At 44.4% G+C, this 27679-nt stretch overlaps 1 protein-coding gene across 3 annotated transcripts in view; it reads right to left on the bottom strand.

The window, feature by feature from the left end:
- Nucleotides 1-27679, bottom strand: part of LOC139267396 (uncharacterized) — a 277107-nt gene that overhangs the window by 206441 nt on the left and 42987 nt on the right. For all 3 annotated transcript variants that reach the window (XM_070885663.1, XM_070885664.1, XM_070885665.1), the window contains 3 exons: nt 22035-22234; nt 17060-17215; nt 9527-9620 (listed from right to left, as the gene is read on the bottom strand). In XM_070885663.1, the coding sequence (XP_070741764.1) occupies nt 9527-9620; nt 17060-17215; nt 22035-22234 (450 nt within the window). The remainder of the gene's footprint in view (nt 1-9526; nt 9621-17059; nt 17216-22034; nt 22235-27679) is intronic.

The raw sequence follows: 27679 nt of genomic DNA, 5'->3' as shown, positions 1-27679 counted from the left end.
AAAGGTGCAGCAGTTATAATGGGTGACTTTAATTTGCACATAGATTGGGCTAGCCAAACTGGAAGCAATACGGTAGAGGAGGATTTCCTGGAATGCATAAGGGATGGTTTTCTACACCAATATGTCGAGGAACCAACTAGGGGGGGAGGCCATTCTTCGACTGGGTGTTGTGTAATGAGAGAGGATTAATTAGCAATCTCGTTGTGCGAGGCTCCTTGGGGAAGAGTGACCATAATATGGTGGAATTCTGCATTAGGATGGAGAATGAAACAGTTAATTCAGAGACCATGGTCCAGAACTTAAAGAAGGGTAACTTTGAAGGTATGAGGCGTGAATTGGCTAGGATAGATTGGCGAATGATACTTAAGGAGTTGACTGTGGATGGGCAATGGCAGACATTTAGAGACCGCATGGATGAACTACAACAATTGTACATTCCTGTCTGGCGTAAAAATAAAAAAGGGAAGGAGGCTCAACCGTGACTATCAAGGGAAATCAGGGATAGTATTAAAGCCAAGGAAGTGGCATACAAATTGGCCAGAAATAGCAGCGAACCCGGTGACTGGGAGAAATTTAGAATTCAGCAGAGGAGGACAAAGGGTTTGATTAGGGCAGGGAAAATAGAGTACGAGAAGAAGCTTGCAGGGAACATTAAGACGTATTGCAAAAGTTTCTATAGATATGTAAAGAGAAAAAGGTTAGTAAAGACAAACGTAGTTCCCCTGCAGTCAGAATACTTTGGTTCGGTATTCACTAAGGAGGACACAAACAACCTTCCGGATATAAAAGGGGTCAGAGGGTCTAGTAAGGAGGAGGAACTGAGGGAAATCCTTATTAGTCGGGAAATTGTGTTGGGGAAATTGATGGGATTGAAGGCCGATAAATCCCCAGGGCCTGATGGACTGCATCCCAGAGTACTTAAGGAGGTGGCCTTGGAAATAGCGGATGCATTGACAGTCATTTACCAACATTCCGTTGACTCTGGATCAGTTCCTATCGAGTGGAGGGTAGCCAATGTAACCCCACTTTTTAAAAAAGGAGGGAGAGAGAAAACAGGGAATTATAGACCTGTCAGCCTGACCTCAGTAGTGGGTAAAATGATGGAATCAATTATTAAGGATGTCATAGCAGCGCATTTGGAAAATGGTGACATGATAGGTACAAGTCAGCATGGATTTGTGAAAGGGAAATCATGCTTGACAAATCTTCTGGAATTTTTTGAGGATGTTTCCAGTAAAGTGGACAAAGGAGAACCAGTTGATGTGGTATATTTGGACTTTCAGAAGGCTTTCGACAAGGTCCCACACAATAGATTAATGTGCAAAGTTAAAGCACATGGGATTGGGGGTAGTGTGCTGACATGGATTGAGAACTGGTTGTCAGACAGGAAGCAAAGAGTAGGAGTAAATGGGTACTTTTCAGAATGGCAGGCAGTGACTAGTGGGGTACCGCAAGGTTCTGTGCTGGGGCCCCAGCTGTTTATACTGTACATTAATGATTTAGACGAGAGGATTAAATGTAGTATCTACAAATTTGCGGATGACACTAAGTTGGGTGGCAGTGTGAGCTGCGAGGAGGATGCTAAGAGGCTGAAGAGTGACTTGGATAGATTAGGTGAGTGGGCAAATGCATGGCAGATGAAGTATAATGTGGATAAATGTGAGGTTATCCACTTTGGTGGTAAAAACAGAGAGACAGACTATTATCTGAATGGTAACAGATTCGGAAAAGGAGAGGTGCAACGAGACCTGGGTGTCATGGTACATCAGTCATTGAAGGTTGGCATGCAGGTACAGTAGGCGGTTAAGAAAGCAAATGGCATGTTGGCCTTCATAGCGAGGGGATTTGAGTACAGGGGCAGGGAGGTGTTGCTACAGTTGTACAGGGCCTTGGTGAGGCCACACCTGGAGTATTGTGTACAGTTTTGGTCTCCTAACTTGAGGAAGGACATTCTTGCTATTGAGGGAGTGCAGCAAAGGTTCACCAGACTGATTCCCGGGATGGCGGGACTGACCTATCAAGAAAGACTGGATCAACTGGGCTTGTATTCACTGGAGTTCAGAAGAATGAGAGGGGACCTCATAGAAACGTTTAAAATTCTGACGGGGTTAGACAGGTTAGATGCAGGAAGAATGTTCCCAATGTTGGGGAAGTCCAGAACCAGGGGTCACAGTCTAAGGATAAGGGGTAAGCCATTTAGGACCGAGATGAGGAGAAACTTCTTCACCCAGAGAGTGGTGAACCTGTGGAATTCTCTACCACAGAAAGTTGTTGAGTCCAATTCACTAAATATATTCAAAAGGGAGTTAGATGATGTCCTTACTACTAGGGGGATCAAGGGGTATGGCGAGAAAGCAGGAAGGGGGTACTGAAGTTGCATGTTCAGCCATGAACTCATTGAATGGTGGTGCAGGCTAGAAGGGCCGAATGGCCTACTCCTGCACCTATTATCTATGTTTCTATGTTTCAAGCATAACTTCCCTGCTCTTGTATTCTATGCCTTGGCTAATGAAGGCAAGTATTCCGTTTGCCTTCTTAACCACCTTATCTACCTGTCCTGCTAACCTTCAGGGATCTGTGGACATGCACTCCATGGTCCCTTTATTCGTCTGCACTTCTCAGTGTCAAAGCCGACTGCATCTGGTAGTCCCATCAAAGTACTAACCAGGCCTGACTCTGCTTATTTTCTGAGATCAGACGAGATTGGCTATTTTCAGACTAGCATGACCATAAGCTGACCAGTATGGTCCACTTGCTCCACTTGACCCACAACCAAATCCAGCAATGACCCCTCCCTCGTCAGGCTGGATACATACTGATCAATATAGTTCTTGCACCTCTCTGTAATTGCTGTAGAAACATAGTAACATAGAAATTAGGTGCAGGGGCAAGCCATTCGGCCCCTCGAGCCTGCACCACCATTCAATAAGATCATGGCTGATCATTCAACCTCAGTACCCCTTTCCTGCTTTCTCTCCATACCCCTTGATCCCTTTGGCCATAAGGGTCATATCTAACTCCCTTTTGAATACATCTAACGAACTGGCCTCAACAACTTTCTGCAGTAGAGAATTCCACAGGTTAACCACTCTCTGAGTGAAGAAGTCTCTCCTCATCTCGGTCCTAAATGGCTTACCCCTTATTCTTAGACTGTGACCCCTGGTTCTGGAACTCCCCAGCAATGGGAACATTCTTCCTGCCTCTAACCTGTCCAATTCCGTCAGAATTTTATATGTTTCTATGAGATCCCCTCTCATTTTCTAAACTCCAGTGGATACAAGCACAGTTGATCCAGTCTCTCCTCATATGTCAGTCCTGCCATCCCGGGAATCAATCTGGTGAACCTTCGCTGTACTCCCTCAATAGCAAGAATTTCCTTCCTCAGATTAGGAGACCAAAACTGTACATAATATTCAAGGTGTGACCTCACCAAGGCCCTGTACAACCTCAGTAAGACCTCCCTGCTCCTATACGCATATCCTCTAGTTATGCAGGCCAACATGCCATTTGCCTTCTTCGCCGCCTGCTGTACCTGCATGCTAAACTTCAATGACTGATGTACCATGACATCCAAGTCACGTTGCACCTCCCCTTTTCCTAATCTGTCACCATTCAGATAATATTCTGTCTTCCTGTTTTTGCCACCAAAGTGGATAATCTCACATTTATCCACATTATACTGCATCTGCCATGCATTTGTCCACTCATCTAACTTGTCCAAGTCACCCTGCAGCCTCTTAGCATCCTCCTCACAGCTCACACCGCCACCCAGCTTAGTGTCATCTGCAAACTTGGAGATATTACATTAAATTCCTTCATCATTGATGTATATTGTAAATAGCTGAGGTCCCAGAACTGAACCCTGCAGCACCCCACTGGTCACTGTGTGCCATTCTCTGCTTCCTGTCTGCCAACCAGTTCTCTATCCACGTCAATACATTACCCCAATACCATGTGCTTTAATTTTGCACTCTAATCTCTTGTGTGGGACCTTGTCAAAAGCCTTTGAATGTCCAAATACACCACATCCACTGGTTCTCCCTTGTCCACTCTACTAGTTACATCCTCAAAAAATTCTAGAAGATTTGTCAAGCATGATTTCCCTTTCATAAAGCCATGCTGACTTGGACCGATCCTGTCACTGCTTTCCAAATGCGCTGCTATTATGTCTTTAATAACTGATTCCAACATTTTCCCCACCACCGATGTCAGGCTAACCGGTCTATAATTCCCTGTTTTCTCTCTCCCTCCTTTTTTAAAAAGTGGTGTTACATTAGCTACCCTCCAGTCCATAGGAACTGATCCAGAGTCAATAGAATATTGGAAAATGATCACCAATGCAACCACTATTTCTAGGGCCACTCCCTTAAGTACTCTGGGATGCAGACTATCAGGCCCTGGGGATTTATCGGCCTTCAATCCCATCAATTTTCCGCCTAATAAGGATTTCCTTCAGTTCCTCTTTTTCGCTAGACCCTCGAACCCCTAGTATTTCCGGAAGGTTATTTGTGCCTTCCTTAGTGAAGACAGATCCAAAGTATTTGTTCAATTGGTCTGCCATTTCTTTTTTCCCCATTATAAATTCACCTGATTCTGACTGCAAAGGACCTGCGTTGGTCTTCACTAATCTTTTTCTCTTCACATATCTATAGAAGCTTTTGCAGTCAGTTTTTATGTTCCCTGCAAGCTTCCTCTCATACTCTATTTTCCCCCTCTTAAGTAGACCCTTTGTCCTCCTCTGCTGAATTCTAAATTTCTCCCAAACCTCAGGTTTGCTGCTTTTTCTGGCCAATTTATATGCCTCTTCCTTGGATTTAACACTATCCCTAATTTCCCTTGTTAGCCACGGTTGAGCCACCTTCCCCATTTTATTTTTTACTCCAGACAGGGATGTACAATTGTTGAAGTTCATCCACGTAATCTATAAATGTCTGCCATTTCCTATCCACTGTCAACCCTTTAAGTATCATTTGCCAGTCTATCCTAGCCAATTCACGTCTCATACCATCGAAGTTACCTTTCCTTAAGTTCAGGACCCTAGTCTCTGAATTAACACTGTCACTCTCCATCTTTATAATAATGAATTCTACCATATTATGGTCACTCTTCCCCAGGGGGTCTCGCACAACAAGATGCTAATTAGTCCTCTCTCATTACACAACACCCAGTTTAGGATGGCCAGCTCTCTAGTTGGTTCCTCAACATATTGGTCTAGAAAGCCATCCCTAATACACTTCAGGAAATCCTCCTCCACCGCATTGCTACCAGCTTGGTTAGCCCAATCTATATGTAGATTAAAGGGGTACTGAGGGAATGATCAGCCATGATCTTATTGAATGGCGGTGCAGGCTCGAAGGGCCAAATCGCCTACTCCTGCACCTATTTTCTATGTTTCTATGTTTCTATGATAACTGCTGTACCTTTATTGCACGCATCCCTAATTTCTTGTTTGATGCCATCCCCAACCTCACTACTACTGTTTGGTGGTCTGTACACACCTCCCACTAGCGTTTTCTGCCCTTTACTATTCCGCAGCTCTACTCATACAGATTCCACATCATCCAAGCTAATGTCCTTTCTTACTATTGCGTTAATTTCCTCTTTAACCAGCAACGCTACCCCACCTCCTTTTCATTTCTGTCTATCCTTCCTGAATGTTGAGTTCCCAGCCTTGGTCACCCTGGAGCCATGTCTCCATAATCCCAATTATATCATAATCATTAATAGCTGCCTGCACAGTTAATTCATCCACCTTATTAAGAATATTCCTTGCATTGAGGCACAGAGCCTTCAGGCTTGTCTTTTTAACATTCTTTGTCCCTTTAGAATTTTGTTGCAATGTGGCCATTTTTGATTTTTGCCTTGGGTTTCCCTGCCCTCCATTTTTACTATTCTCCTTTCTCTCTTTTGCTTCTGCCCCCATTTTATTTCCCTCTGTCTCCCTGCATATGAATCCCATCCCCCTGCCATATTAGTTTAACCTTTCCCCAACAGCACTAACAATCACTACCCCTAGGACATTGGTTCCAGTCCTGCCCAGGTGCAGACTGTCCGGTTTGTACTGGTCCCACCTCCCCCAGAACCGGTCCCAATGTCCCAGGAATTTGAATCCCTCCCTCTTGCACCACTTCTCAAGCCACGTATTCATCTTACAAATTTGCTCCTCCATATCTTTCCCATTATTTGGTCATCTATAAAATAGACCTACTAGTGTAATGACACCTCTATTATTTTTTAACTTTAACCATATAGATTCTGTCCTTGACCCCTCCAGGACATCCTCTCTCTCCAGCACTGTAACATTCTCCTTAACCAATACTGCCAAACCGTCTCATAGCTTTCCTTCCCTATCTTTCCTGGTAGTGTTGGTTGACTGATGAATGTTGATAAAGACACCAAGAGAACTCACCTGGTCTTCTTCAAATAGTACTAAAATCTTTTACATCCACCTGACCAGACAGATGGGATCTCAGCTTAAAATCTCATCTGAAAGGTTGCATCTCCAGAAATGCACTCTTTCAGTACCACACTGAACTATCACCTTAGATTATGTGCTAAGTCCTGGCATGGGAATTCAACTCACAGCCTTCTGACTCAAAGTAGAGGGTGCTACCATTGAGCCAAACAGGTAGCAAATATGTGCTAAATTAGGAACAATTTTGTGCGATAGGATTGTTCTCATAAGGAACTAGATTCTTACTGCCAAAATTCACTTCAAGTAGGATCCTTAGGACCAGCAGACAGAAATGACCTTTATCGCAGCCTGGGCTGGATTTGAACCAGGTCCATGGTGGGCAATGTCTAATCTATGGCATCATTCAGTACCCAAACCCTGAATTTTTATTCCTTGGGAAAGGTGCAGAGGAGATTTATCAGAATTGTACCAGAGATGAGGGACTTCAGTTATGTGGAAAGACTAAAGAAGCTGGGATTATTCTCTGTAGGGAAGCGAAGGTTCGAGCAAGATTTAATAGAGATGTTCAAAATGACATGGGATTTTGATAGAGTAAATAAGGAGAAACTGTTTCCACTGGCAGGTTAGTTGATAATGAGAGGATACAGATTTAAGATAATTGGCAACAGAACCAGGGGGAGGGAGATGAGGAGAATTTCTTTTACACAGTAAGTTGTTATTATCTGGAATGCACTGTTGAAAGGGTGGTAGAAGCAGATTCAATAGTAACTTTTAAAAGGGAATTGTATATATATTCGAAAAGGAAACATTTGCAGAACTATGAGGTAAGAGCAGGGAGTGGGACTAATAGGATAGCGCTTTCAAAGCGCCGGCACAGGTATGATGTGCTGAATGGCTTCTTTCTGTGTTATATATTCCTTTCAGCTGCCAAGGGAATTTGAGAGGGAGTCAGCCATCCCTCTATGCACCAATGTGTCCAAAATGTCACTACGGCTCTATTGAAGCACACACCCAATTATGTGCACCGAGCCGATAATGATCCAGTCAGCAAGGCTCATCTGATATTGCCAGGTTCCCAAGGGGGCCAGGCAGCACTAATTGCACACATGCAGCCACTTAGACTTGTTCATGCCAAATTGTGGCATATAAAAATAGAAAGGGATATTATTCAGTCAATGTGCAGAGAGTGTATAATGTCAGGCTGAGTATCCTCCAGGGTAATGGCATGACTCTTGCATCCTGTGACAGTCTAATATTCAAGATCTCTTTCAGAGAATTGCAGACTGGATAGGTGGCTTCTGGGAGATTGCAGTTATTCTCTTTAACCTTGGTTGATGACAGTAGGTGGCATGATAATAGGGCTGAGAAGTGTTACAATGAGACCAAAGCCAAAACCAGGAAGTTCACTGAACAACACTTTGGTGTCTTGAAATAATGGCTCTGATGCCTGGATCAGTCAGCAAGAGCCTTGCAGAGCACCCAGAGAAGTTGTCTAGAATTGTGATGAGGATGTAGTTTGGGTTCTTCATTCAAAACACCCTGTGACCTCATCACAATTCTAGACACCTTCTCTGGGTGCTCTGCAAGGCTCTTGCTGACTGATCCAGGCATCAGAGCCATTATTTCAAGACACCAAAGTGTTGTTCAGTGGAAGCAAGTCATCCTCGTTTTGAGGGTCTGCTTATGATGACGATGGTGTGCTGTTTGCTCCGAAATATCACAGAGCAGCATCAGGAGATAGTCTATAAGTTATAGCTTTCAGTGGATGAGCAGGACAGGAGGGAGTGGAAGGTGTGGATGACAAGGATAAAGATTACTGTCAGGCAGCGACATCCTTTAACTGAGCTCCACATTGTCAATGTTAAAATGTCACAGTAACTGTGCCCTCTGCTTGTCCTCTGCAATGCTGAAATGGCCTTGTAAGATTCAGGAAATGTACGGCTGCCAGGCATTACCCAACAATCAAAGGCAACATTCTATGGAATTGCACTGATCTCGTGACTTCCTGCTTACTTGTAAGAGGTTAGCTGTTCTGATGTTTGTGTGGCTCAACACCTGCTTATCTACCTTGCCCATGAAACGAAGATGTCACATTTAATACATGGTGAAAATAAATGCATATAAAATGTGTGTGTGTGTGTGTGTGGGGGGGGGGGGGGGGGGGGGGGATTCTAAGTGCTTAAGATGTGGTGTGATGAGCTGATGAAAGCTGGGAGTCAGAGACTAAGATTGGGGGTCGTCACATGGAACATAGGAATTGTTAGACGGAAATTACCAAGGTCCATCTAGGTGTCAGCTTTGGCTCAGTGGGTAGTACTCCGAGTCAGAATGTTGTAGGTTCACTGAGGGAACACTGCACTGTCAGAGGTGCTGTCTTAAGGATGAGACATTAAACCGAGGCCTTGTCTGCTCTCTCAAGTGGACATAAAAGATCCCATGGCACTATTTCGAAGAAGAGCAGGGGAGTTATTCCCGGTGTCCTGGGCATATTTTATCCCTCAATCAACATAATAAAAACAGATTATCTGGTCATTATCACATTGCTGTTTGTGGGAGCTTGCTGTGCGCGAATTGGCCGCGTTTCCTACATTACAACAGTGACTACACTCCAAAAGTACTACATTAGTTGTAAAGCATTTTGAGACGTCCAATGGTCATGAAAGGTGCTATATAAATGCAAGTCTTTCTTTTCTTTCTAGAATTCTAGTCCTAATTCCTCTTTGTGATGTTCAAGAATTATTAAACAGGGGATGAAACTGGAAAGTTCCCTTTAAGCAACAGCTGCACCATTTTGCTTTATTAAACAGTGCCACATGGTGTTGGCCTAAAGAAATACATATAAACATCTTGAAGAAACCATAAATACCATTTTCTTGCTTAGGCAGAAAAAAACCCTCCCAGGATTATGATCCCTGCCACTAACTAAGTTGGGGTCTTTAATGAGGTCTGCATAATTGTCTGATTTGTGTTTCTAACGTTGTGGACTGGGCCACTTCAAATAGAAGAATCTCTACACTGGACCCTGTGTCCTACCTTTCTTCTAATCAACTGGCTAAACATGGAGGCTGGCTCTTTACTTAGCTGGCATTCCTCAATAAGCAAAAGTCTCACCTGAAGAACTGCTTCTTTGGTGCGAAAACTAAACTTGCCTATCTGGCTTTCATCAACTTCCTGGATCGCTAATAGTAAACTCGAGGGAGCATATCTGTGGATAAAAAATTCTGAAAGGTTAATAAACTTGCAGAATGGGCATACAACTGCCAAATTAATTTCAACATAGATAAATGTGAAGTATTACATTTTGGAAAAAAAATAAGGAGGTCACATATTACTTAGAAAGAATCTAAATGGGGTAGAAGAGCAAAGGGATCTGGGAGTACAAATGCACAAATCTCGAATAGTTGCGACACAGATCAATAAGACTATAACAAAACAAAACCAAGCACTCAGGTTTATTTCTAGAGGGACAGAATTGCAAAGTAGAGAATTGCAAAGTATGCTAAACTTGTATCGAACCTTGGTTAGAGCACATTGAAGTACTGTGCACAGTTCTAGTCGCCATATTATAAAATGAATATAGAGGCTAGATAAGCATATGAGGGAGAAGGGAATAGAGGATTATACTGATAGAGTTAGATGTGAAAAGACAGGAGGGGGTTCGAGTGGAGTATAAACACCTACTGAAGGTGCAAAAATGATTTGCAAGGATAATACCAGAACTGCGAGGTTATACCTATCAGAAAACGATGAACAGGCTGGGTCTCTTTTCCCCTTAAAAAGAGAAGGCTGAGGGGTGACCTAATAGAGGTCTTTAAAATTATGAAAGTTTTTGACACAGAGAGAGTATTTTCAATTGTGGGGAAGAGCAAAACTAGAGGCCATCAATCTATGATAGTCACCAAGAAATCAAATAGGGAATTGAGAAGAAATGTCTTTACCCAGAGAGTGGTGAGAATGTGGAACTCGCTACCAGAGAGATTGGGTGACTTGAATGGTATAGATGCATTTAAAGAGAGGTTAGATAAGCACATGAGGGAGAAGGGAATCGAGAGTTATGCTGATAGAGTTAGATGTAGTATCTCCAAATTTGCGGATGACACTAAGATAGGTGGCAGTGTGAGCTGCGAGGAGGATGCTATGAGGCAGCAGAGCGACTTGGATAGGTTAGGTGAGTGGGCAAATGCATGGCAGATGAAGTATACTGTGGATAAATGTGAGGTTATCCACTTTGGTGGTAAAAACAGAGAGACAGATTAGGAAAAGGGGAGGTGCAACGAGACCTGGGTGTCATGGTACATCAGTTATTGAAGGTTGGCATGCAGGTGCAGCAGGCGGTTAAGAAAGCAAATGGCATGTTGGCCTTCATAGCGAGGGGATTTAAGTACAGGGGCAGGGAGGTGTTAATACAGTTGTACAGGGCCTTGGTGAGGCCACACCTGGAGTATTGTGTCCAATTTTGGTCTCCTAACTTGAGGAAGGACATTCTTGCTATTGAGGGAGTGCAGCGAAGGTTCACCAGACTGATTCCCGGGATGGCGGGACTGACCTATCAAGAAAGACTGGATCAACTGGGGTTGTATGCACTGGAGTTCAGAAGAATGAGAGGGGACCTCATAGAAACGTTTAAAATTCTGATGGGTTTAGACAGGTTAGATGCAGGAAGAATGTTCCCAATGTTGGGGAAGTCCAGAACCAGGGGTCACAATCTAAGGATAAGGGGTAAGCCATTTAGGACCGAGATGAGGAGAAACTTCTTCACCCAGAGAGTGGTGAACCTGTGGAATTCTCTACCACAGAAAGTTGTTGAGGCCAATTCACTAAATATATTCAAAAAGGAGTTAGATGAAGTCCTTACTACTCGGGGGATCAAGGGGTATGGCGAGAAAGCAGGAAAGGGGTACTGAAGTTGCATGTTCAGCCATGAACTCATTGAATGGCGGTGCAGGCTAGAAGGGCCGAATGGCCTACTCCTGCACCTATTTTCTATGTTTCTATGTTTCTAATCTTACGCAGTTGTTTCTTTAACCCAGTGATCTGTATCTGGAGTTGTACATCATCCATACCATTAACAATACCTGTTCCTGTACTGAACGCTGTGGCTACATCGTTCTAGGTCCCTCTTCTCTGCCTCCCGGACCCCCACTCTATTCCCAACATTCAGATCATAATGCTGTTCTTTATATACATTTCCATAATCCAGTTCATAAAACTCCTGAAACATTACTTTTAACAGAGCTTCATAAAGTTTCTCCGTCTTCTTCGGGCACCACACAGGCAGGTGGACCTCAGTCAGGTTTAGGATCACGGATGCCATGGAGTAGTGCATGTTCTGAAACAAAACACTGTCAGTGGGGATTAACACTAACCCATTCCCTGGACCCCTGGTGGTGGTGGGGCACCTATCTACAGTGGTCTGTACCATCGGGGCTCTAGGCGGGGGCTTCCTGGTGTATGAGATGAGCTTTGTGGCGTTGATGGTGTTCGGGGGATTTAGGTTCACACAGGAGTCCACACTCCGATCCCAACCAATCCCTCCCCCGGCGTCCTGCAATCGCCTGCTAAATGCGATCGACACACCAGTTGGGGGTAGATCTTTTCCGACCCCCACATACACACATAAATCCCTTGCTCAGATTCCCACCACTTATCCCAACACACATTCACTCCCCCCTGAGAACCCGTGATCGTCTGGTATGTGTCATTACTTAGTTTTTCCCAGTCAGCTGTCTGATCCCCTGTGTCTGTGCTCAGTTTCTTGAGCCACCACCAATAAGGTGGATGAATTAACTGTGCAAATAGATGTTAACAAATATGATGTGATTGGGATTACGGAGACGTGGCTCCAGGATGATCAGGGCTGGGAACTCAACATCCAGGGGTATTCAACATTCAGGAAGGATAGAATAAAAGGAAAAGGAGGTGGGGTAGCATTGCTGGTTAAAGAGGAGATTAATGCAATAGTTAGGAAAGACATTAGCTTGGATGATGTGGAATCTATATGGGTAGAGCTGCAGAACACCAAAGGGCAAAAAACGTTAGTAGGAGTTGTGTACAGACCTCCAAACAGTAGTAGGGATGTTGGGGAGGGCATCAAACAGGAAATTAGGGGTGCATGCAATAAAGGTGTAGCAGTTATAATGGGTGACTTTAATATGCACATAGATTGGGCTAGCCAAACTGGAAGCAATACGGTGGAGGAGGATTTCCTGGGGTGCATAAGGGATGGTTTTCTAGACCAATATGTCGAGGAACCAACCAGGGGGGAGGCCATCTTAGACTGGGTGTTGTGTAATGAGAGAGGATTAATTAGCAATCTAATTGTGCGAGGCTCCTTGGGGAAGAGTGACCATAATATGGTGGAATTCTGCATTAGGATGGAGAATGAAACAGTTAATTCAGAGACCATGGTCCAGAACTTAAAGAAGGGTAACTTTGAAGGTATGAGGCGTGAATTGGCTAGGATAGATTGGCGAATGATACTTAGGGGGTTGACTGTGGATGGGCAATGGCAGACATTTAGAGACCGCATGGATGAATCACAACAATTGTACATTCCTGTCTGGCGTAAAAATAAAAAAGGGAAGGTGGCTCAACCGTGGCTATCTAGGGAAATCAGGGATAGTATTAAAGCCAAGGAAGTGCCGTACAAATTGGCCAGAAATAGCAGCGAACCCGGGGACTGGGAGAAATTTAGAACTCAGCAGAGGAGGACAAAGGGTTTGATTAGGGCAGGGAAAATGGAGTACGAGAAGAAGCTTGCAGGGAACATTAAGGCGGATTGCAAAAGTTTCTATCGGTATGTAAAGAGAAAAAGGTTAGTAAAGACAAACGTAGGTCCCCTGCAGTCAGAATCAGGGGAAGTCATAACGGGGAACAAAGAAATGGCAGACCAATTGAACAAGTACTTTGGTTCGGTATTCACTAAGGAGGACACAAACAACCTTCCGGATATAAAAGGGGTCAGAGGGTCGAGTAAGGAGGGGGAACTGAGGGAAATCTTTAGTAGTCGGGAAATTGTGTTGGGGAAATTGATGGGATTGAAGGCCGATAAATCCCCAGGGCCTGATGGACTGCATCCCAGAGTACTTAAGGAGGTGGCCTTGGAAATAGCGGATGCATTGACAGTCATTTTCCAACATTCCATTGACTCTGGATCAGTTCCTATCGAGTGGAGGGTAGCCAATGTAACCCCACTTTTTAAAAAAGGAGGGAGAGAGAAAACAGGGAATTATAGACCGGTCAGCCTGACCTCAGTAGTGGGTAAAATGATGGAATCAATTATTAAGGATGTCATAGCAGCGCATTTGGAAAATGGTGACATGATAGGTCCAAGTCAGCATGGATTTGTGAAAGGGAAATCATGCTTGACAAATCTTCTGGAATTTTTTGAGTATGTTTCCAGTAAAGTGGACAAAGGAGAACCAGTTGATGTGGTATATTTGGACTTTCAGAAGGCTTTCGACAAGGTCCCACACAAGAGATTAATGTGCAAAGTTAAAGCACATGGGATTGGGGGTAGTGTGCTGACGTGGATTGAGAACTGGTTGTCAGACAGGAAGCAAAGAGTAGGAGTAAACGGGTACTTTTCAGAATGGCAGGCAGTGACTAGTGGGGTACCGCAAGGTTCTGTGCTGGGGCCCCAGCTGTTTACATTGTACATTAATGATTTAGACGAGGGGATTAAATGCAGTATCTCCAAATTTGCGGCTGACACTAAGTTGGGTGGCAGTGTGAACTGCGAGGAGGATGCTATTAAGCTGCAGAGTGACTTGGATAGGTTAGGTGAATGGGCAAATGCATGGCAGATGAAGTATAATGTGGATAAATTTGAGGTTATCCACTTTGGTGGTAAAAACAGAGAGACAGACTATTATCTGAATGGTGACAGATTAGGAAAAGGGAAGGTGCAACGAGACCTGGGTGTCATGGTACATCAGTCATTGAAGGTTGGCATGCAGGTACAGCAGGCGGTTAAGAAAGCAAATGGCATGTTGGCCTTCATAGCGAGGGGATTTGAGTACAGGGGCAGGGAGGTGTTGCTACAGTTGTACAGGGCATTGGTGAGGCCACACCTGGAGTATTGTGTACAGTTTTGGTCTCCTAACTTGAGGAAGAATATTCTTGCTATTGAGGGAGTGCAGCGAAGATTCACCAGACTGATTCCCGGGATGGTGGGACTGACCTATCAAGAAAGACTGGATCAACTGGGCTTGTATTCACTGGAGTTCAGAAGAATGAGAGGGGACCTCATAGAAACGTTTAAAATTCTGAGGGGTTAGATGCAGGAAGAATGTTCCCAATGTTGGGGAAGTCCAGAACCAGGGGTCACAGTCTGAGGATAAGGGGTAAGCCATTTAGGACCGAGATGAAGAGAGTGGTGAACCTGTGGAATTCTCTACCACAGAAAGTTGTTGAGGCCAATTCACTAAATATATTCAAAAGGGAGTTAGATGAAGTTCTTATTACTCGGGGGATCAAGGGGTATGGCGAGAAAGCAGGAAGGGGGTACTGAAGTTGCATGTTCAGCCATGAACTCATTGAATGGCGGTGCAGGCTCGAAGGGCCGAATGGCCTACTCCTGCACCTATTTTCTATGTTTCTATGTTTCTATGTGGAAGGATTGGAGGAGATTCGTGTGGAGCATAAATGCCGGCTGGGACTGGTTGGGCCAAATGGCCTGTTTCCAGTGCCGTATATTCTGGTAGATTTTCACTTTCAGAGGTGGCGGAAAACTGGCAGTAGCAGATTGGGTGGATGTGTAACAGGTGGACAATTTTCCTTTCCATCAAACAAAGACTTGCATTTATGTAGCGCCTTTCATGACCTCAGGACATCCCAAAGTGTTTTACAGCCAATTAAGTAGTTTTGAAGTGTAGTCACTGTTGTAATGTGGGAAACATGGCAGCCAATTTGCACTCAGCAAGCTCCCACAAACAGTAACGTGATAATAACCAGATAATCTGTCTTTTGTTGATTGAGGGATAAGTATTGACCAGGACACTGGGATAACTCCCCTGCTCTTCTTGAGAAATAGTGTCATGGGATCTTTTACGTTCACCTGAGAAAGCAGATGGGGCTTTGGTTTAACGTCTCATCCTAAGACGGCACCTCCAACAGTGCAGCTCTCCCTCAGTACTGCATTGGAGTTTCATCCTAGATTTTTATGCTCAAGTCTCTGATGTGGGACTTGAACCCACAGCCTTCTGGCTCAGAGACAAGAGTGCTACTCACTGAGCTGAAAGGATTGACTTTGATCTTTTCCATTGACTTCAATCCGTTACCTCCAGTTTTTTGCTACTACTAACAGTTAAAATCTACTCCAATTTTTACAGATTAAACATTAAACATATAAGCCTAAAAATTACTGTTGGCCACATTAGTGGAAGAATGCATAAAATCAAACATAATTTTCTGACTGGCACTTTAGAGCCACTAAAAAAGGACCCATGAGCTTGATTTAAATATAAAGCAATAAAATGAAGCCTAGCGTAATTTCCGTCTGTGGTTTAGGCTGGGATTGAACTTTGTGTTCAATGTACCCAACGGTTTTTTAAAGGGTGCTCCATAAACAGTGGAACCGTTAAAGGGTCTGCATCTTTTTACCCATTTTGTTGTTTGGCAGTACGACTTTTATTAATTTGGGGGGTGTTTTTATATATATATATATTTAAAAATTCATTACTAAAAAAAAAATGCTAAATAAATTTTCTTTCCCCTAACGGTTTGTTACGTGGCACTTGAGCTAACTGAACATTATGTTAATTTACAGGAAGCCAACTGTAACTGACACATTTACAAGACTACAGCAGATTAGGAAGAGTTGACAATAGAACATGTTAATAAACTCTTACATTATAAACACATATTCATGGGAGATCAAGGAGCACTCAGCAAGTCAAGTTCAGATCAATAATGGGCGTTGGCTTTGGATTGCCCCAATCACACTGTTACCCAATCACAGTGTTACTCAATCACAGTGTTGCCCAATCACAGTGTTGCGTGGCTCAAGTGGTACAAGATGAAAGAATGAGCGCAAGGAAGATCAGCAAGTACCAGAGTTGAACTGCCGGCAGCCATCATTATACAACCACCCGTGTGTGCAGGCCCTGAGACACCCACCTAGTAATGAATGACCAAGAACAACTGCCTTCATTGGTCTTGGATCAGCACAGAGTCAGTTGCAGAACTGTGCCATCCACCGCAAAGGCATCTGTAGCCAATCTACTGTCATAGGGATGGAACACCGGAAGTCACTTCCTCCCTCAATTTACTACAACCTCTAGATGCATCAGCTCAATATGTCTGTACCCTGGGACCTTTGACCTGAGCTAACTGTTTCTAACACAGTGAGTTCTTGATCTCGGCAGGATTGAGCAGAGATGTATTGCTTAACACTAAAAGAGAAATTAGGGAGAAGGTTCAATCCAAGTCACTCCTGCGCATCTCCTGGAGGGCAATTACGAAGCAGCGCTAGAACAGGAACAGGAACCCAGGATACAGGGAGGGCTGAAGAAACAGGAAGGATGAAAATATACAGCAGGCAAAAGAAAATACAAGTACCTTTACAACAGATGCAAGTCAGACATAGAGACCAATAGGATTCTTTGGTCCCTTTGACTGCAAGCAGGACTTTGACTATGATACCTGTCAATCTTACTGCTATCTTCCAGCAGAGTAGTGATGAACACCGGAGGGGGCTGATCAGCTTTCTCCTTGTGTGTCGCAAATTCAAACTGCACTGGCCGCAGGTAGAGATGGAATTCATCAAAACCCATTTGCACTGCCACGGACTTGTATAATCTGAGAAAAAAAATCAATATGTTGTTATTCTAGAATCTTTCAAAATCAAAGAGAGATAGAAGGGAATTTGCAACAAGCTGTATACTACAAGTTTCCAACATTGGATACAACAGTCCCGCACTTCAATTGTGATTAGCGGGCTATTTGATATGCAAATTAGACATATGCAGTTTTCTAAATTGATGTCTAAAAAACATTAAATTAATGGTAAACTTCACATAGATTCATTTACAACAGAATAAGATGTTTAATTAGGTTTTGTATTTTGTGCCCCCAACAATATTGTACAATATTAATGTATGGTCCATGCCCAGTTCTGCTAAATGGTGTCCGTTCCCATTTCAGCTAAACGTTGTGGAGCCGAAATTGCCCCTCTCTATAAGGCCCGTGGCCGCCTGAAGGTGGCGGCCACGGGTCAGTGCCGAATCGCCGCCGAGTCTCCGTGGAGGGGCCGCCATTTTAAACATTGACCTTCCTCAGGGTCGGAGCGGTGTAGGGAACTGCTCCGCCCATTGTCCCGCCGAGTCGCGAACGTGCTGACCCCTTATCAACCAACAGCGACCCCTTCCCATAATTGCCCCGTGGGGAATTGCCAATTTGCAGAATTGCCCCGTGGGAGCGGCACCGCTACTGGTTGTTGCCACTGACAGCCTTGTATGTCGGTGCACTTCTTGTTGGTCGGCAGCGCGGCTGGCCTTAAAGGGGAGATGGCGTTGCTGGCAATGCTGGTTTATTTTTTATTGCCGGCTGACTGACTACCAGGTCGGCTCGACAATTATGCCCCCGGGTTCGGCCGGGCTGCCAACAGGCAGCCTGGCATCCCCTCCCTGGTGGCCGAGTGAACCTATGTGAAAAATATGCAGAGCTCGCACTAATGACTGGTCAGTGTGGCCGACCTGCTTCAAGGGCAATTCCACCTGTAGCCACCACAACATTCGCCCCGACCGGGAAAAAAACCTCAAAGTGCCGAATATTGATGGCATCTCCGCCGCATGGGTTGCGGCGGAAAAAAACTTTAAAAAAAGGAGGGCGAGTCCCGTTTTGAGCGGAGGGCAATTTCTACCCCTGTGTGTTTTCTCCCCATTTACTGATTCTCCCCTTCACCATGCACTGACAGCATGCATTCTCGAGCATCTATTCTAAATCCCCCCTCACTCCCTAGTCTTCATTCAATGCTTCCCCAGTGTGCCAAGGCTGAAACTTTGAACTCAACAACATGCTAAAGCTCAATATCCTCCAACTCGAGTTGTCATGTGGTGTGCCAAGGTTTTCAAGTGAAGAAGGATTATTTTTGGCGCTGCGGTCAAGCAGCAAACTTGCTTCCAAGGTGTGCCGATGCCCCCCTTATGTTGGTTAATGTGAAGCATCGAAAGTGAAATAGGATCCTTCCACCATCCCCACCACCCACTCCCCATGACAAGTATATTTTTCTTACTGATTTTCTCTCCTCCCTGATATCATTGACTCTTTGCTGGGCTAAAGTTCCAAGAGTGCCAATTGCCCCCAGTACCTCATCATGTGCAAGCCTCAAAGGTGTGTGTCCGTAAACCATTCAACTGGGTGGGCATCTCAGCCCAGCTAGACCCTGTGCTTACCTAGTGTGCACATGCATTGCACGTACTATGGGAAGTGACTATATACATGAAAAATCAAAGAATATCCTAGTGCTCATAAGCTAAAGCAATTTCTTGGTATTGATATTAGAAGCTTTGAGCCTGATACCAATAAAGTGAAACCAGCCCCTCCATTATTGAAGTATACAGTATGTGTGACATGTCTCCCTCTGCAGGCCTCCGATCCTGTATTACAGCACACACCAGATTTAAAAATAAATCCTCACAGGTTCAGTTACCAAGAACTAGAAACCACCCTGCCTGTGTCAACAAAAGCACCAGTCTGTTATATCAAGTAATGAGGGAAAGAAAGAGCAAGCAAGAGAACCTGTTCTGTTGTTAATTGATATTCAAAGGTAGTATATAATAAGGCTAAATATGTGGCTCTGTCACCAGCTTTTAATATTGTTGTATACTCATTTAATATTCATTTTTTTAAATCTGGCTGACCATCTGGATAACGAGTGTGCTAATGCACTCTTACACCAGTCAGTAATAAGGCTTGGCTTCACAGGCAGGATTCCTTACAGTGACCTCAAGCATGATGTCAGGGTTAGTAAAGGGGGAAAAACAGTTAAATCAGTGGACCAATTCCACGTTGCTCATGTCGATTTCTCAATCATCATCATCATAGGTGGTCCCTCGTATCGAGTATGACTTGCTTCCACGCCAAAAAGGGATGCACGCCAAAAAGAGATGAGTTCACAAGAGTTTCAATAGCGGACCTAATATTACAGGAGCTGAACTACATGTTGGAGGGTGGAAGATGCCTGTGCATGGATTTTTTTAACGTATGGTGGCCGTTGCACACCAGCCACCACACGGGCTTGACAGAGGTCTTAGTCTAGTGGCAAGGATTAACCAAGACAACTGGAGACCAGCTCTGCTGCACAGACCTAATGCACTCACATATCGCAGTGTGGGCTGGCCCATACTGCCTCTGGGCGCTCGCCTCTTTTGGGCCCTGAACTCCCCTGGGCCCTGATCATATTGCTCCATGATCTCTCATCGCTCCTTCGCCCCAAACTCGCCGCTCCTGTTGGATTGGATTGGATGTCACCAAAATCCAGGTCGCTGATTGGAGCACGGGCAGGTACATCAGGAAAAGAGCAACTATTTTTATGTAGAAACACAAGCGATTTCACTGGAAGACTGATTTAAACAAATTGACTCTTGTTACTTTACTAGACAATTTTAGAGTAGGCAGGAATTTTGATTAATCCTTGCCACTGGAATTGTTAACCAGCTTGAGAGTGGCACTGGCAGAAGCCTGGAAGCAAGTTTACTGCTTGAATTGCATGGACAGGGAATGTCATCGGAAGTGATATGTCCTTACTATACAGAACAAATGCATACGGAGCCACCCCTTTTATACCTGAAAGACCAGGTTAGGAGTGTCTCAAACAAGTTCACCACCTAGTGGTCAATGTTCTCATAGTGTACAACTAGTCAGTTTATACATGGGTTACAATGACAGTTAAATACATGACATCACCTCCCTCCCAAAGTCTTATTGGGATCATAGGTTAAGTCTCTCTGGTGGTTTACGCTCCTTTGTAGAGCGCCTGAGTTGGGGCTCCGGTTGTTGGGCGCTGGCCTGAGTGTCTGCTGTTTGCGGTGCCTCGGGTCTGTCCAGACTGCCCACAGTGACTGGGCTCTCCTCCACTTGGTTCCGGTGTTCGGCCACCTGTGGAGGAGTGAACTCTACATCGTGTTCTTCCTCTGCTTCTTCTATGGGGTTGCTGAACCTCCTTTTTGTTTGATCCATGTGTTTGCAGCAGATTTGTCCATTGGTAAGTTTAACTACCAGAATCCTATTCCCCTCTTTGGCAACCATAGTGCCTGCGAGCCATTTGGGCCCTGCAGCGTAGTTGAGAACAAAGACAGGGTCATTGACATCAATACATCGCACCCTCGCATTCCCGTCGTGGTAGTCACATTGTGACTGGCGCCTGCTCTCAACAATTTCTTTCGTGGTAGGGTCTATAAGGGATAACCTGGTTTTGAGCGTCCTTTTCATTAGCAGCTTTGCGGGTGGGACCCGTGAGCGAGTGTGGTCGGGATCTATTGGCCAACAGGAGGCGTGATAAGTGGCTTTGTAGGGAACCCTCTTGTATTCTGAGCATCCCCTGTTTGATTGTCTGCACTGCTCGTTCCGCCTGGCCGTTTGAGGCCGGCTTGAACGGTGCCGTTCTGACATGGTTGATACCATTTCCTGCCATGAAGTCTTGGAATTCAATGCCCTTCTCGCCGCCGGTGCATATAAAACCAGTGTCTTGTCCGCCGGCTTCTCTGGCGCTAGAAGGTCCTTCATCAGGGAGTACGTCCTGGACCCACAAATCGTCAGGAGATGAGCCCTGCGTTTGTCGGCCGAATCCTGTCCCAGCCATTCCTTAGTGATGAAGCTTTGCTGTAGTCTCTCAATAAAGTCGTCCCAATCATCACCAACACAGTACCTCTCGTCTGTGCTGCTAGTGGCCATGCTCGTGTGGTTTAAATCCCAGTTTCTCGATGATATGTCCTTACTATACAGTACAAATGCACACGAGGCCCCTACTAGAGATAAGATCACTCTGTGGCCAGCAACTTTTATTCCAGCACTGAAGTGGTGACGGTGGGTGGAGCTTCCCCCTTTATACCTGAAAGACTAGGTTAGGAGTGTCTCCCACAAGTTCACCACCTAGTGGTCAATGTTCTCACAGTGTACACCTAGTCAGTTTATACATGGGTTACAATGACAGTTAAATACATGACAGGAAGGAAGAATAAGAACATCAGAATTAGGAGCAGGAATAGGCCATGTGGCCCCTCGAGCATCCTCCGCCATTCAATGAGACCATGGCTGATCTTCTACGTCAACACTTTCCCGTAGTATCCCCATATCCCTTGATTCCCTTAATATCCAAAAATCTATCGGTCTCTGTCTTGAGTATACTCAAAGACTGAGCCTCCACAGCCCTCTGAGGTAGAGAATTCCAAAGATTCACCATCCTCTGAGTGAAGAGGTTTCTCCTCACCTCAGTCCTAAATGGCCGACCCCTTATTATGAGACTGTGACCCCTGTCTCTAGACTCTCCAGCCTGAGGAAACATCCTCCCTGCATCTACCCTGTCAAGCCCTGTAAGAATTTTGTAAGTTTCAAAGAAAGATGCGATAAAAAAAACACTCAAAATAAAGGAAGATCTATCCTGATGAGAATCACTCACCGGGCTAACAGGGCTGTTTCGGAGGCGACCTCTGTCAATCGATGGCGCAACGTAATGATCTCCAACAGTCTGGAGAAAGTATGCAGCATAAAGGCTTGTTTTTCTGCTCGTCTATTTTCAACCTCTTCTGCAGCTTCTATAAAGGAAACGCCAACGTCTCTGACAAAGAGTGGATCTTCGATAAACACACCTGAAAACAACTGGAACAGCAAGGACTACAACTCAGTAAGGGCAGTCGGTTGTATTTACATTCTGAGGCTGATTTTATCCTGAAGTGGGTTTCGGAGGTGGAGGCGGTGGGGGGGGGGGTGTTGGGGTAAATGCGAAATGCACTCCCTGGCTTACCTTTCAGGCCCAGGCTATTTTAACTTAGGGGCCTCATTTAAAGTCTGCCAGTCCACTTTTCAAGTGACTTTCCTTGTGGGTCCTGGAGGAGCAATCCTGCCTCTCATGGCTCCACGCTGGAAAGATTATCCAGAAGGGCCTCTTCTGTCTTTAGACCAGCTGCCAACCTGCTTCTGCCAGGTGGGAAAAGCTACGGTGGCTTCCCCGCTCAGGTGCTGGTTAGAATTGCATTGATGTAATAGGACCCCAAGTTACCTAACATTATGAAGCTCCTGCTTTAGGCTGGGGGCCAAATCTGCCTGTAACACCCTGCAGATTGACATCGCAAACAGTCGACAATGGTCAGGATATAAGCAGGTAAGTAATCTGCTCATTTCCACCGGGCGGTTAGGATTAAAATCGACCCCTCTGTCTCGTGCTTGTTCAGCTTTTTTCCCCAATTGGGACTGAATATGACAGCAGTCCTCCACCTCTCCAGGTCACTACTGTGCTGTAGTACCCTGGTTGGATAAGGTTGTCATCCTATGGAACAGCTTTTCTGTCTATTATAAAATCAATAATATACAGAACAACTTTATTGAGTGGTAAAACAGTATGCATCATTTCCCTTTGAAGCTGGCTTTTCCTGCTAGGTGACCCATTACATACTCTGGGCTAGCTCACATCTTAAAGGTGTAAATAAAACAGCCCCCAGTTTTCTAGCAATCTGAAAACCTAGTAGCTTAATTAATAAATATGAACTTCAACAGAGCAGTTCCAAAAAGGTGAACAAAACCACATTGTACATAATATTAAAAAAACATTTGGTAGGTTGCCCAAGGCACTCTTAGGCCATGGATGACAGTTTAAGTCACTAGAGTTTTATTAATGTTTGTAATATTATCCAACACTCTTGTGTATGCCAATGCCTGGTTATCCAGTGTCAGCTGTCACTTTTCTCCTATGTAACTGAATAAGTCCCACTGGATTTACAGTTTCAAATATCCCTCTGTTTAGTAAAAGCAGTAGTCTGGTTAAGCAAAAGGTTTTAAAGTTTACACCCCACTTGTCAAAGCAGATTTAAACAGAACATAGGAACAAGAGTAGATCATTCAGCCCCCTCAGCCTGCTCCGCCACTCAATTAGATCATGGCTGACATGTATCCTAACTCCATTTACCCGCCTTGGCTCCATATCATAGAATCAAAAAAATTACAACATGGAAGGAGGCCATTTCAATCCATTGCATCTGCGCCGGCCGACAATGAGCTATCCAGTCTTATCCCACTTTCCAGCTCTTGGTCCGTAGCCTTGTAGGTTTCGGCACTTCAAGTGCATACTCAAGTACTTTTTAAATGTGATGAGGGTGTCTGCCTCCACCACCCTTTCAGACAGTAAGTTCCAGACCCCCACCGCCTTTCCCCTCAAATCCCCTCGAAACTTCCTACCAATTACTTCAAATCTGTGCCCCCTGGTTGTTGACCCTTCTGCTAAGGGAAATAGGTCCTTCCTACACACTCTTATCTAGGCCCCTCATAATTTTATACACCTCAATAAGGTCTCCCCTCTATGCCTCGGTTAATAAAGGCAAGTATTCCGTATGTCTTCTTAACCACCTGGCCTGCTATCTTCAGGGATCTATGGACATGCACTCCAAGGTGCCTTTGTTCCTCTACACTTCTCAATGTCCTACCATTTAATGTGTAATCCCTTGCCTTGTTAGCCCTCCCCAAATGCATTACCTCACACTTCTCCAGATTGAATTCCATTTGCCACTGTTCTGCCCACCTGACCAGTTCATTGATATCTTCCTGCAGTCTACAGCTTTCTTCATCATTATCAAGCACACAGCCTATTTTTGTATCACTGCAAACTCCTTGGGGGAGAGGATTTTTGACGCCTCTCCACTCCTTTTTTTGCTCCAGAGTGGCGGCAATGGTGACGGTGAGGTGTTCTGTCCGGGTAGTCAGCCTCCAACGCCCTGCAGCAATCCTCAGGTCAGGGTTTGCGGTGGTGCTGCGCCACCCAGAAGAGCTGTGCCGGTGTGCACCGACACGAGATTTGACTCTTGCCTGACCTGTATGCCCCAAAGTGTGCCCGCACTGAATGACTGGGAAATCAGGTGGTCCAACGATACCGACAGCGAATAGGTAAGTAATACATAAGAACATAAGAAAAAGGAGTAGGAGTAGGCCATTAGCCCCTCAAGCCTGCTCCGCCATTCAGTAAGATCATGGCTGATCAGATCATGGACTCAGCTCCACTTCCCTCCCCGCTCCCCATAACCCTTTACTCCCTTATCGCTCAAAAATCTGTCTATCTCCGCTTTAAATATATTCAATAACCCAGCCTCCACAGTTTTCTGGGGCAGAGAATTCCATAGATTCACAATCCTCTGAGAGAATAAATTCCTCCTCATTTCTGTTTTAAATGGGCGACCCCTTGTTCTGAAACTATGCCCCCTAGTTCTAGATTCTCCCATGAGGGAAAACATCCTCTCTGCATCTACCCAGTCCAGCCCCCTCAGAATCTTATAGGTTTCAATAAGATCACCTCTCATTCTTCTAAACTCCAATGAGTACAGGCCCAACCTGCTCAACCATTCTTCATATGACAACCCCTTCATCTCAGGAATCAACCTCGTGAACCTTCTCTGAACTGCGTCCAATGTAAGTATATCCTTCCTTAAATAAGGAGACCAAAACTGTATGCAGTACTCCAAGTGTGGTCTTACCAAGGCCCTGTGCAGTTGGAGCAGGACTTCCCTGCTTTTATACTCCATTCCCCTTGCAATAAAGGCCAACATTCCGTTTGCTTTCCTGATCACTTGCTGTACCTGCATACTAATTTTTGTATATCTTGTACAAGAACCCCCAGATGCCTCTGTACTGCAGCATTTTGTAATGTCTCCCCATTTAAATAGTAATTTGCTTTTTTATTTTTCTTACCAACGTGGATAACCTCACATTTTCCCACATTATACTCCATCTGCCAAATTTTTGCCCACTCGCCGAGCCTATCTATATCCCTTTGTAGATAGCCTCCTCACAACTTGCTCTCCCACCTATCTTTGTATCATCAGCAAATTTGGCTACATTACACTGTGGGTCCCTTCATCCAAGTCATTAATTTAAATTGTAAATAGTTGGGGCCCCAGCACTAATCTCTTTGGCACCCCACTAGGTACAGTTTGCCAACCTGAAAATGACCCATTTATCCTGACTCTCTGTTTTCTGTTAATTAGGCAATCCTCTATCCATGCTAATATATTACCCCCAATCCCGTGAGCTTTCATCTTGTGCAGTAAACTTTTATGTGGCACCTTATCGAATGCTTTCTGGAAATCCAAATACACCACATCCACTGGTTCCCCTTTACCCACCCTGCTCGTTACATCCTCAAAAAACTCCAGCAAATTTGTCAAACATGATTTCCCCTTCATAAAACCATGCTGACTCTGCTTGACTGTATTTTGATTTCTAAATGTCCTGCTACTGCTTCCTTAATGATGGACTCCAGCAATTTCCCAATGACAGATGTTAGGCTAACTGGTCTATAGTTTCTTGCTTTCTGTCTGCCTCCTTTCTTAAATAGGGACGTTACATTTGCGATTTTCCAGTCCACTGGGACCTCTCCAGAATCTGGGAATTTTGATAGATTACAACCAATGCATCCACTTCTTTTAAGACCCTAGGATGCAAGCCATCAGGTCCAGGGGACTTATCCACCTTTAGTCCCATTAGTTTGCCTAATCCACACACAGGCATCTTCCATCCTTCAATCTATAGTTCGCGACCTCGAATGTCAGGTCCCTCATTGAAGCACCTGTGAACTCATCCCTTTTTGGTCTGGAAGCTAGTCATCCTCGATACGAGGGACTGACTAATACTAATACTATACTAATACTATACTTGTCTAGTGATAATGATTGTTTTAAGTGCCCCCCCCCACCACTAACTCCTTGATTATCAGTTATTGGGATGTTTTTGGTGTCTTCTATCGTGAAGATCAATACAAAAAATTTGTTCAAAGTCTCCGCCATTTCCCATTATTAATTCCCCAGTCTCATCCTCTAAGGGACCAATGTTTACTTTAGCTACTCGCTTCCTTTTTATATACCTGTAGAAGTTCTTACTGTTTGTTTTCATATTTCTTGCTAGTTTATTCTCATATGCTATCTTCTCTACCTTTATCATTTTTTTAGTCATCCTTTGCTGGTTTCTAAAAAATTTCCAATCCTCTGGCCTTCCACTGTTCTTTGCAACATTGTATGCCTTTGTTTTCAATTTGATACCATCTTTTACTTCCTTAGTTAGCCAGGGATTGTTCACCCTTCCCGTAGAATCTTTGGAATATATCTTTACTGAGAGTTATGAAATATCTCCTTAAATATTTGCCACTGCTTTTCTACAGTCTCCCTCCTTAATATATTTCCCAGTCCACTTTAACCAACTCTGCTTCATACCTTTGTAATTATCTTTATTTAAGTTCAGGACTCTAGTTTGAGACCTAGCTTTCTCACTCTCAAACTGAGTTTGAATGCTATGAGCATTCATCCCAAGAGGATCCTTCACTACGAGATCAGTAATGAATCCATACTTGTTACACATTACCAGATCTAGAATAGTCTTCTCCCTGGTTGGTTCCACAATGTATTGTTCCAAGAAACCATCCCGCATATGAACTCTATGAACTCTTCCTTAAGGCTACCTTTGCCAATTTGATTTGTCCAATCAATAGGAAGATTAAAATCACCCATGATTATTAATGGACTCCTCAGGTAAGTGTGGTTTTTTGCGATTTGTGTTGTGCAAATATTTTTGTGTTTTTTTTTAGTTTTTTATTCGCCCCCCGGCGCACTCCCGGCCTGGTGCTTTAGCTTAAGGGTTTCCCATGCTAGCACCTTTAGCACTGCGCCCCCTGACTCAGAGCTCAGCTGCCCAATGTTACTTTCTGAGGCTCAAACTGTTCCCAGGCACAAACTTTACCTGCACGCTGCCATTACCACCCCAAAAACATCAAAGCCAAAAATCCAGCCCCTTATCCCTGAATACCCTTGGCTAACAAAAATCTATCCCAGATTTCACATTATTAATTAAGCTAGCATCTACTGCTTGTTGCGGGAAAGAATTCCACACTTCTGCCATCCTTTGCATGGAGAAGTGCTTCCTAACCTCTTTCCTGAACGGCCTGCCTCTGATAAGGTTATGTCCCCTTGTCCTAGATTCTTCCCACCAGCAGAAAAAGTTTCTCTCTATCTACCCCATGAATTCCTTTAAAAATCCTAAAAACCTCAAACAAATCACCCCTTAATCTTCTAT

The sequence above is a fragment of the Pristiophorus japonicus genome, chromosome 7 (genome assembly GCF_044704955.1).
Source record: "Pristiophorus japonicus isolate sPriJap1 chromosome 7, sPriJap1.hap1, whole genome shotgun sequence".
NCBI lineage: Eukaryota > Metazoa > Chordata > Chondrichthyes > Pristiophoridae > Pristiophorus > Pristiophorus japonicus.
The sequence above is the reverse complement of the archived record's forward strand: the minus strand, read 5'-3'. Positions and strand labels throughout refer to the sequence as shown.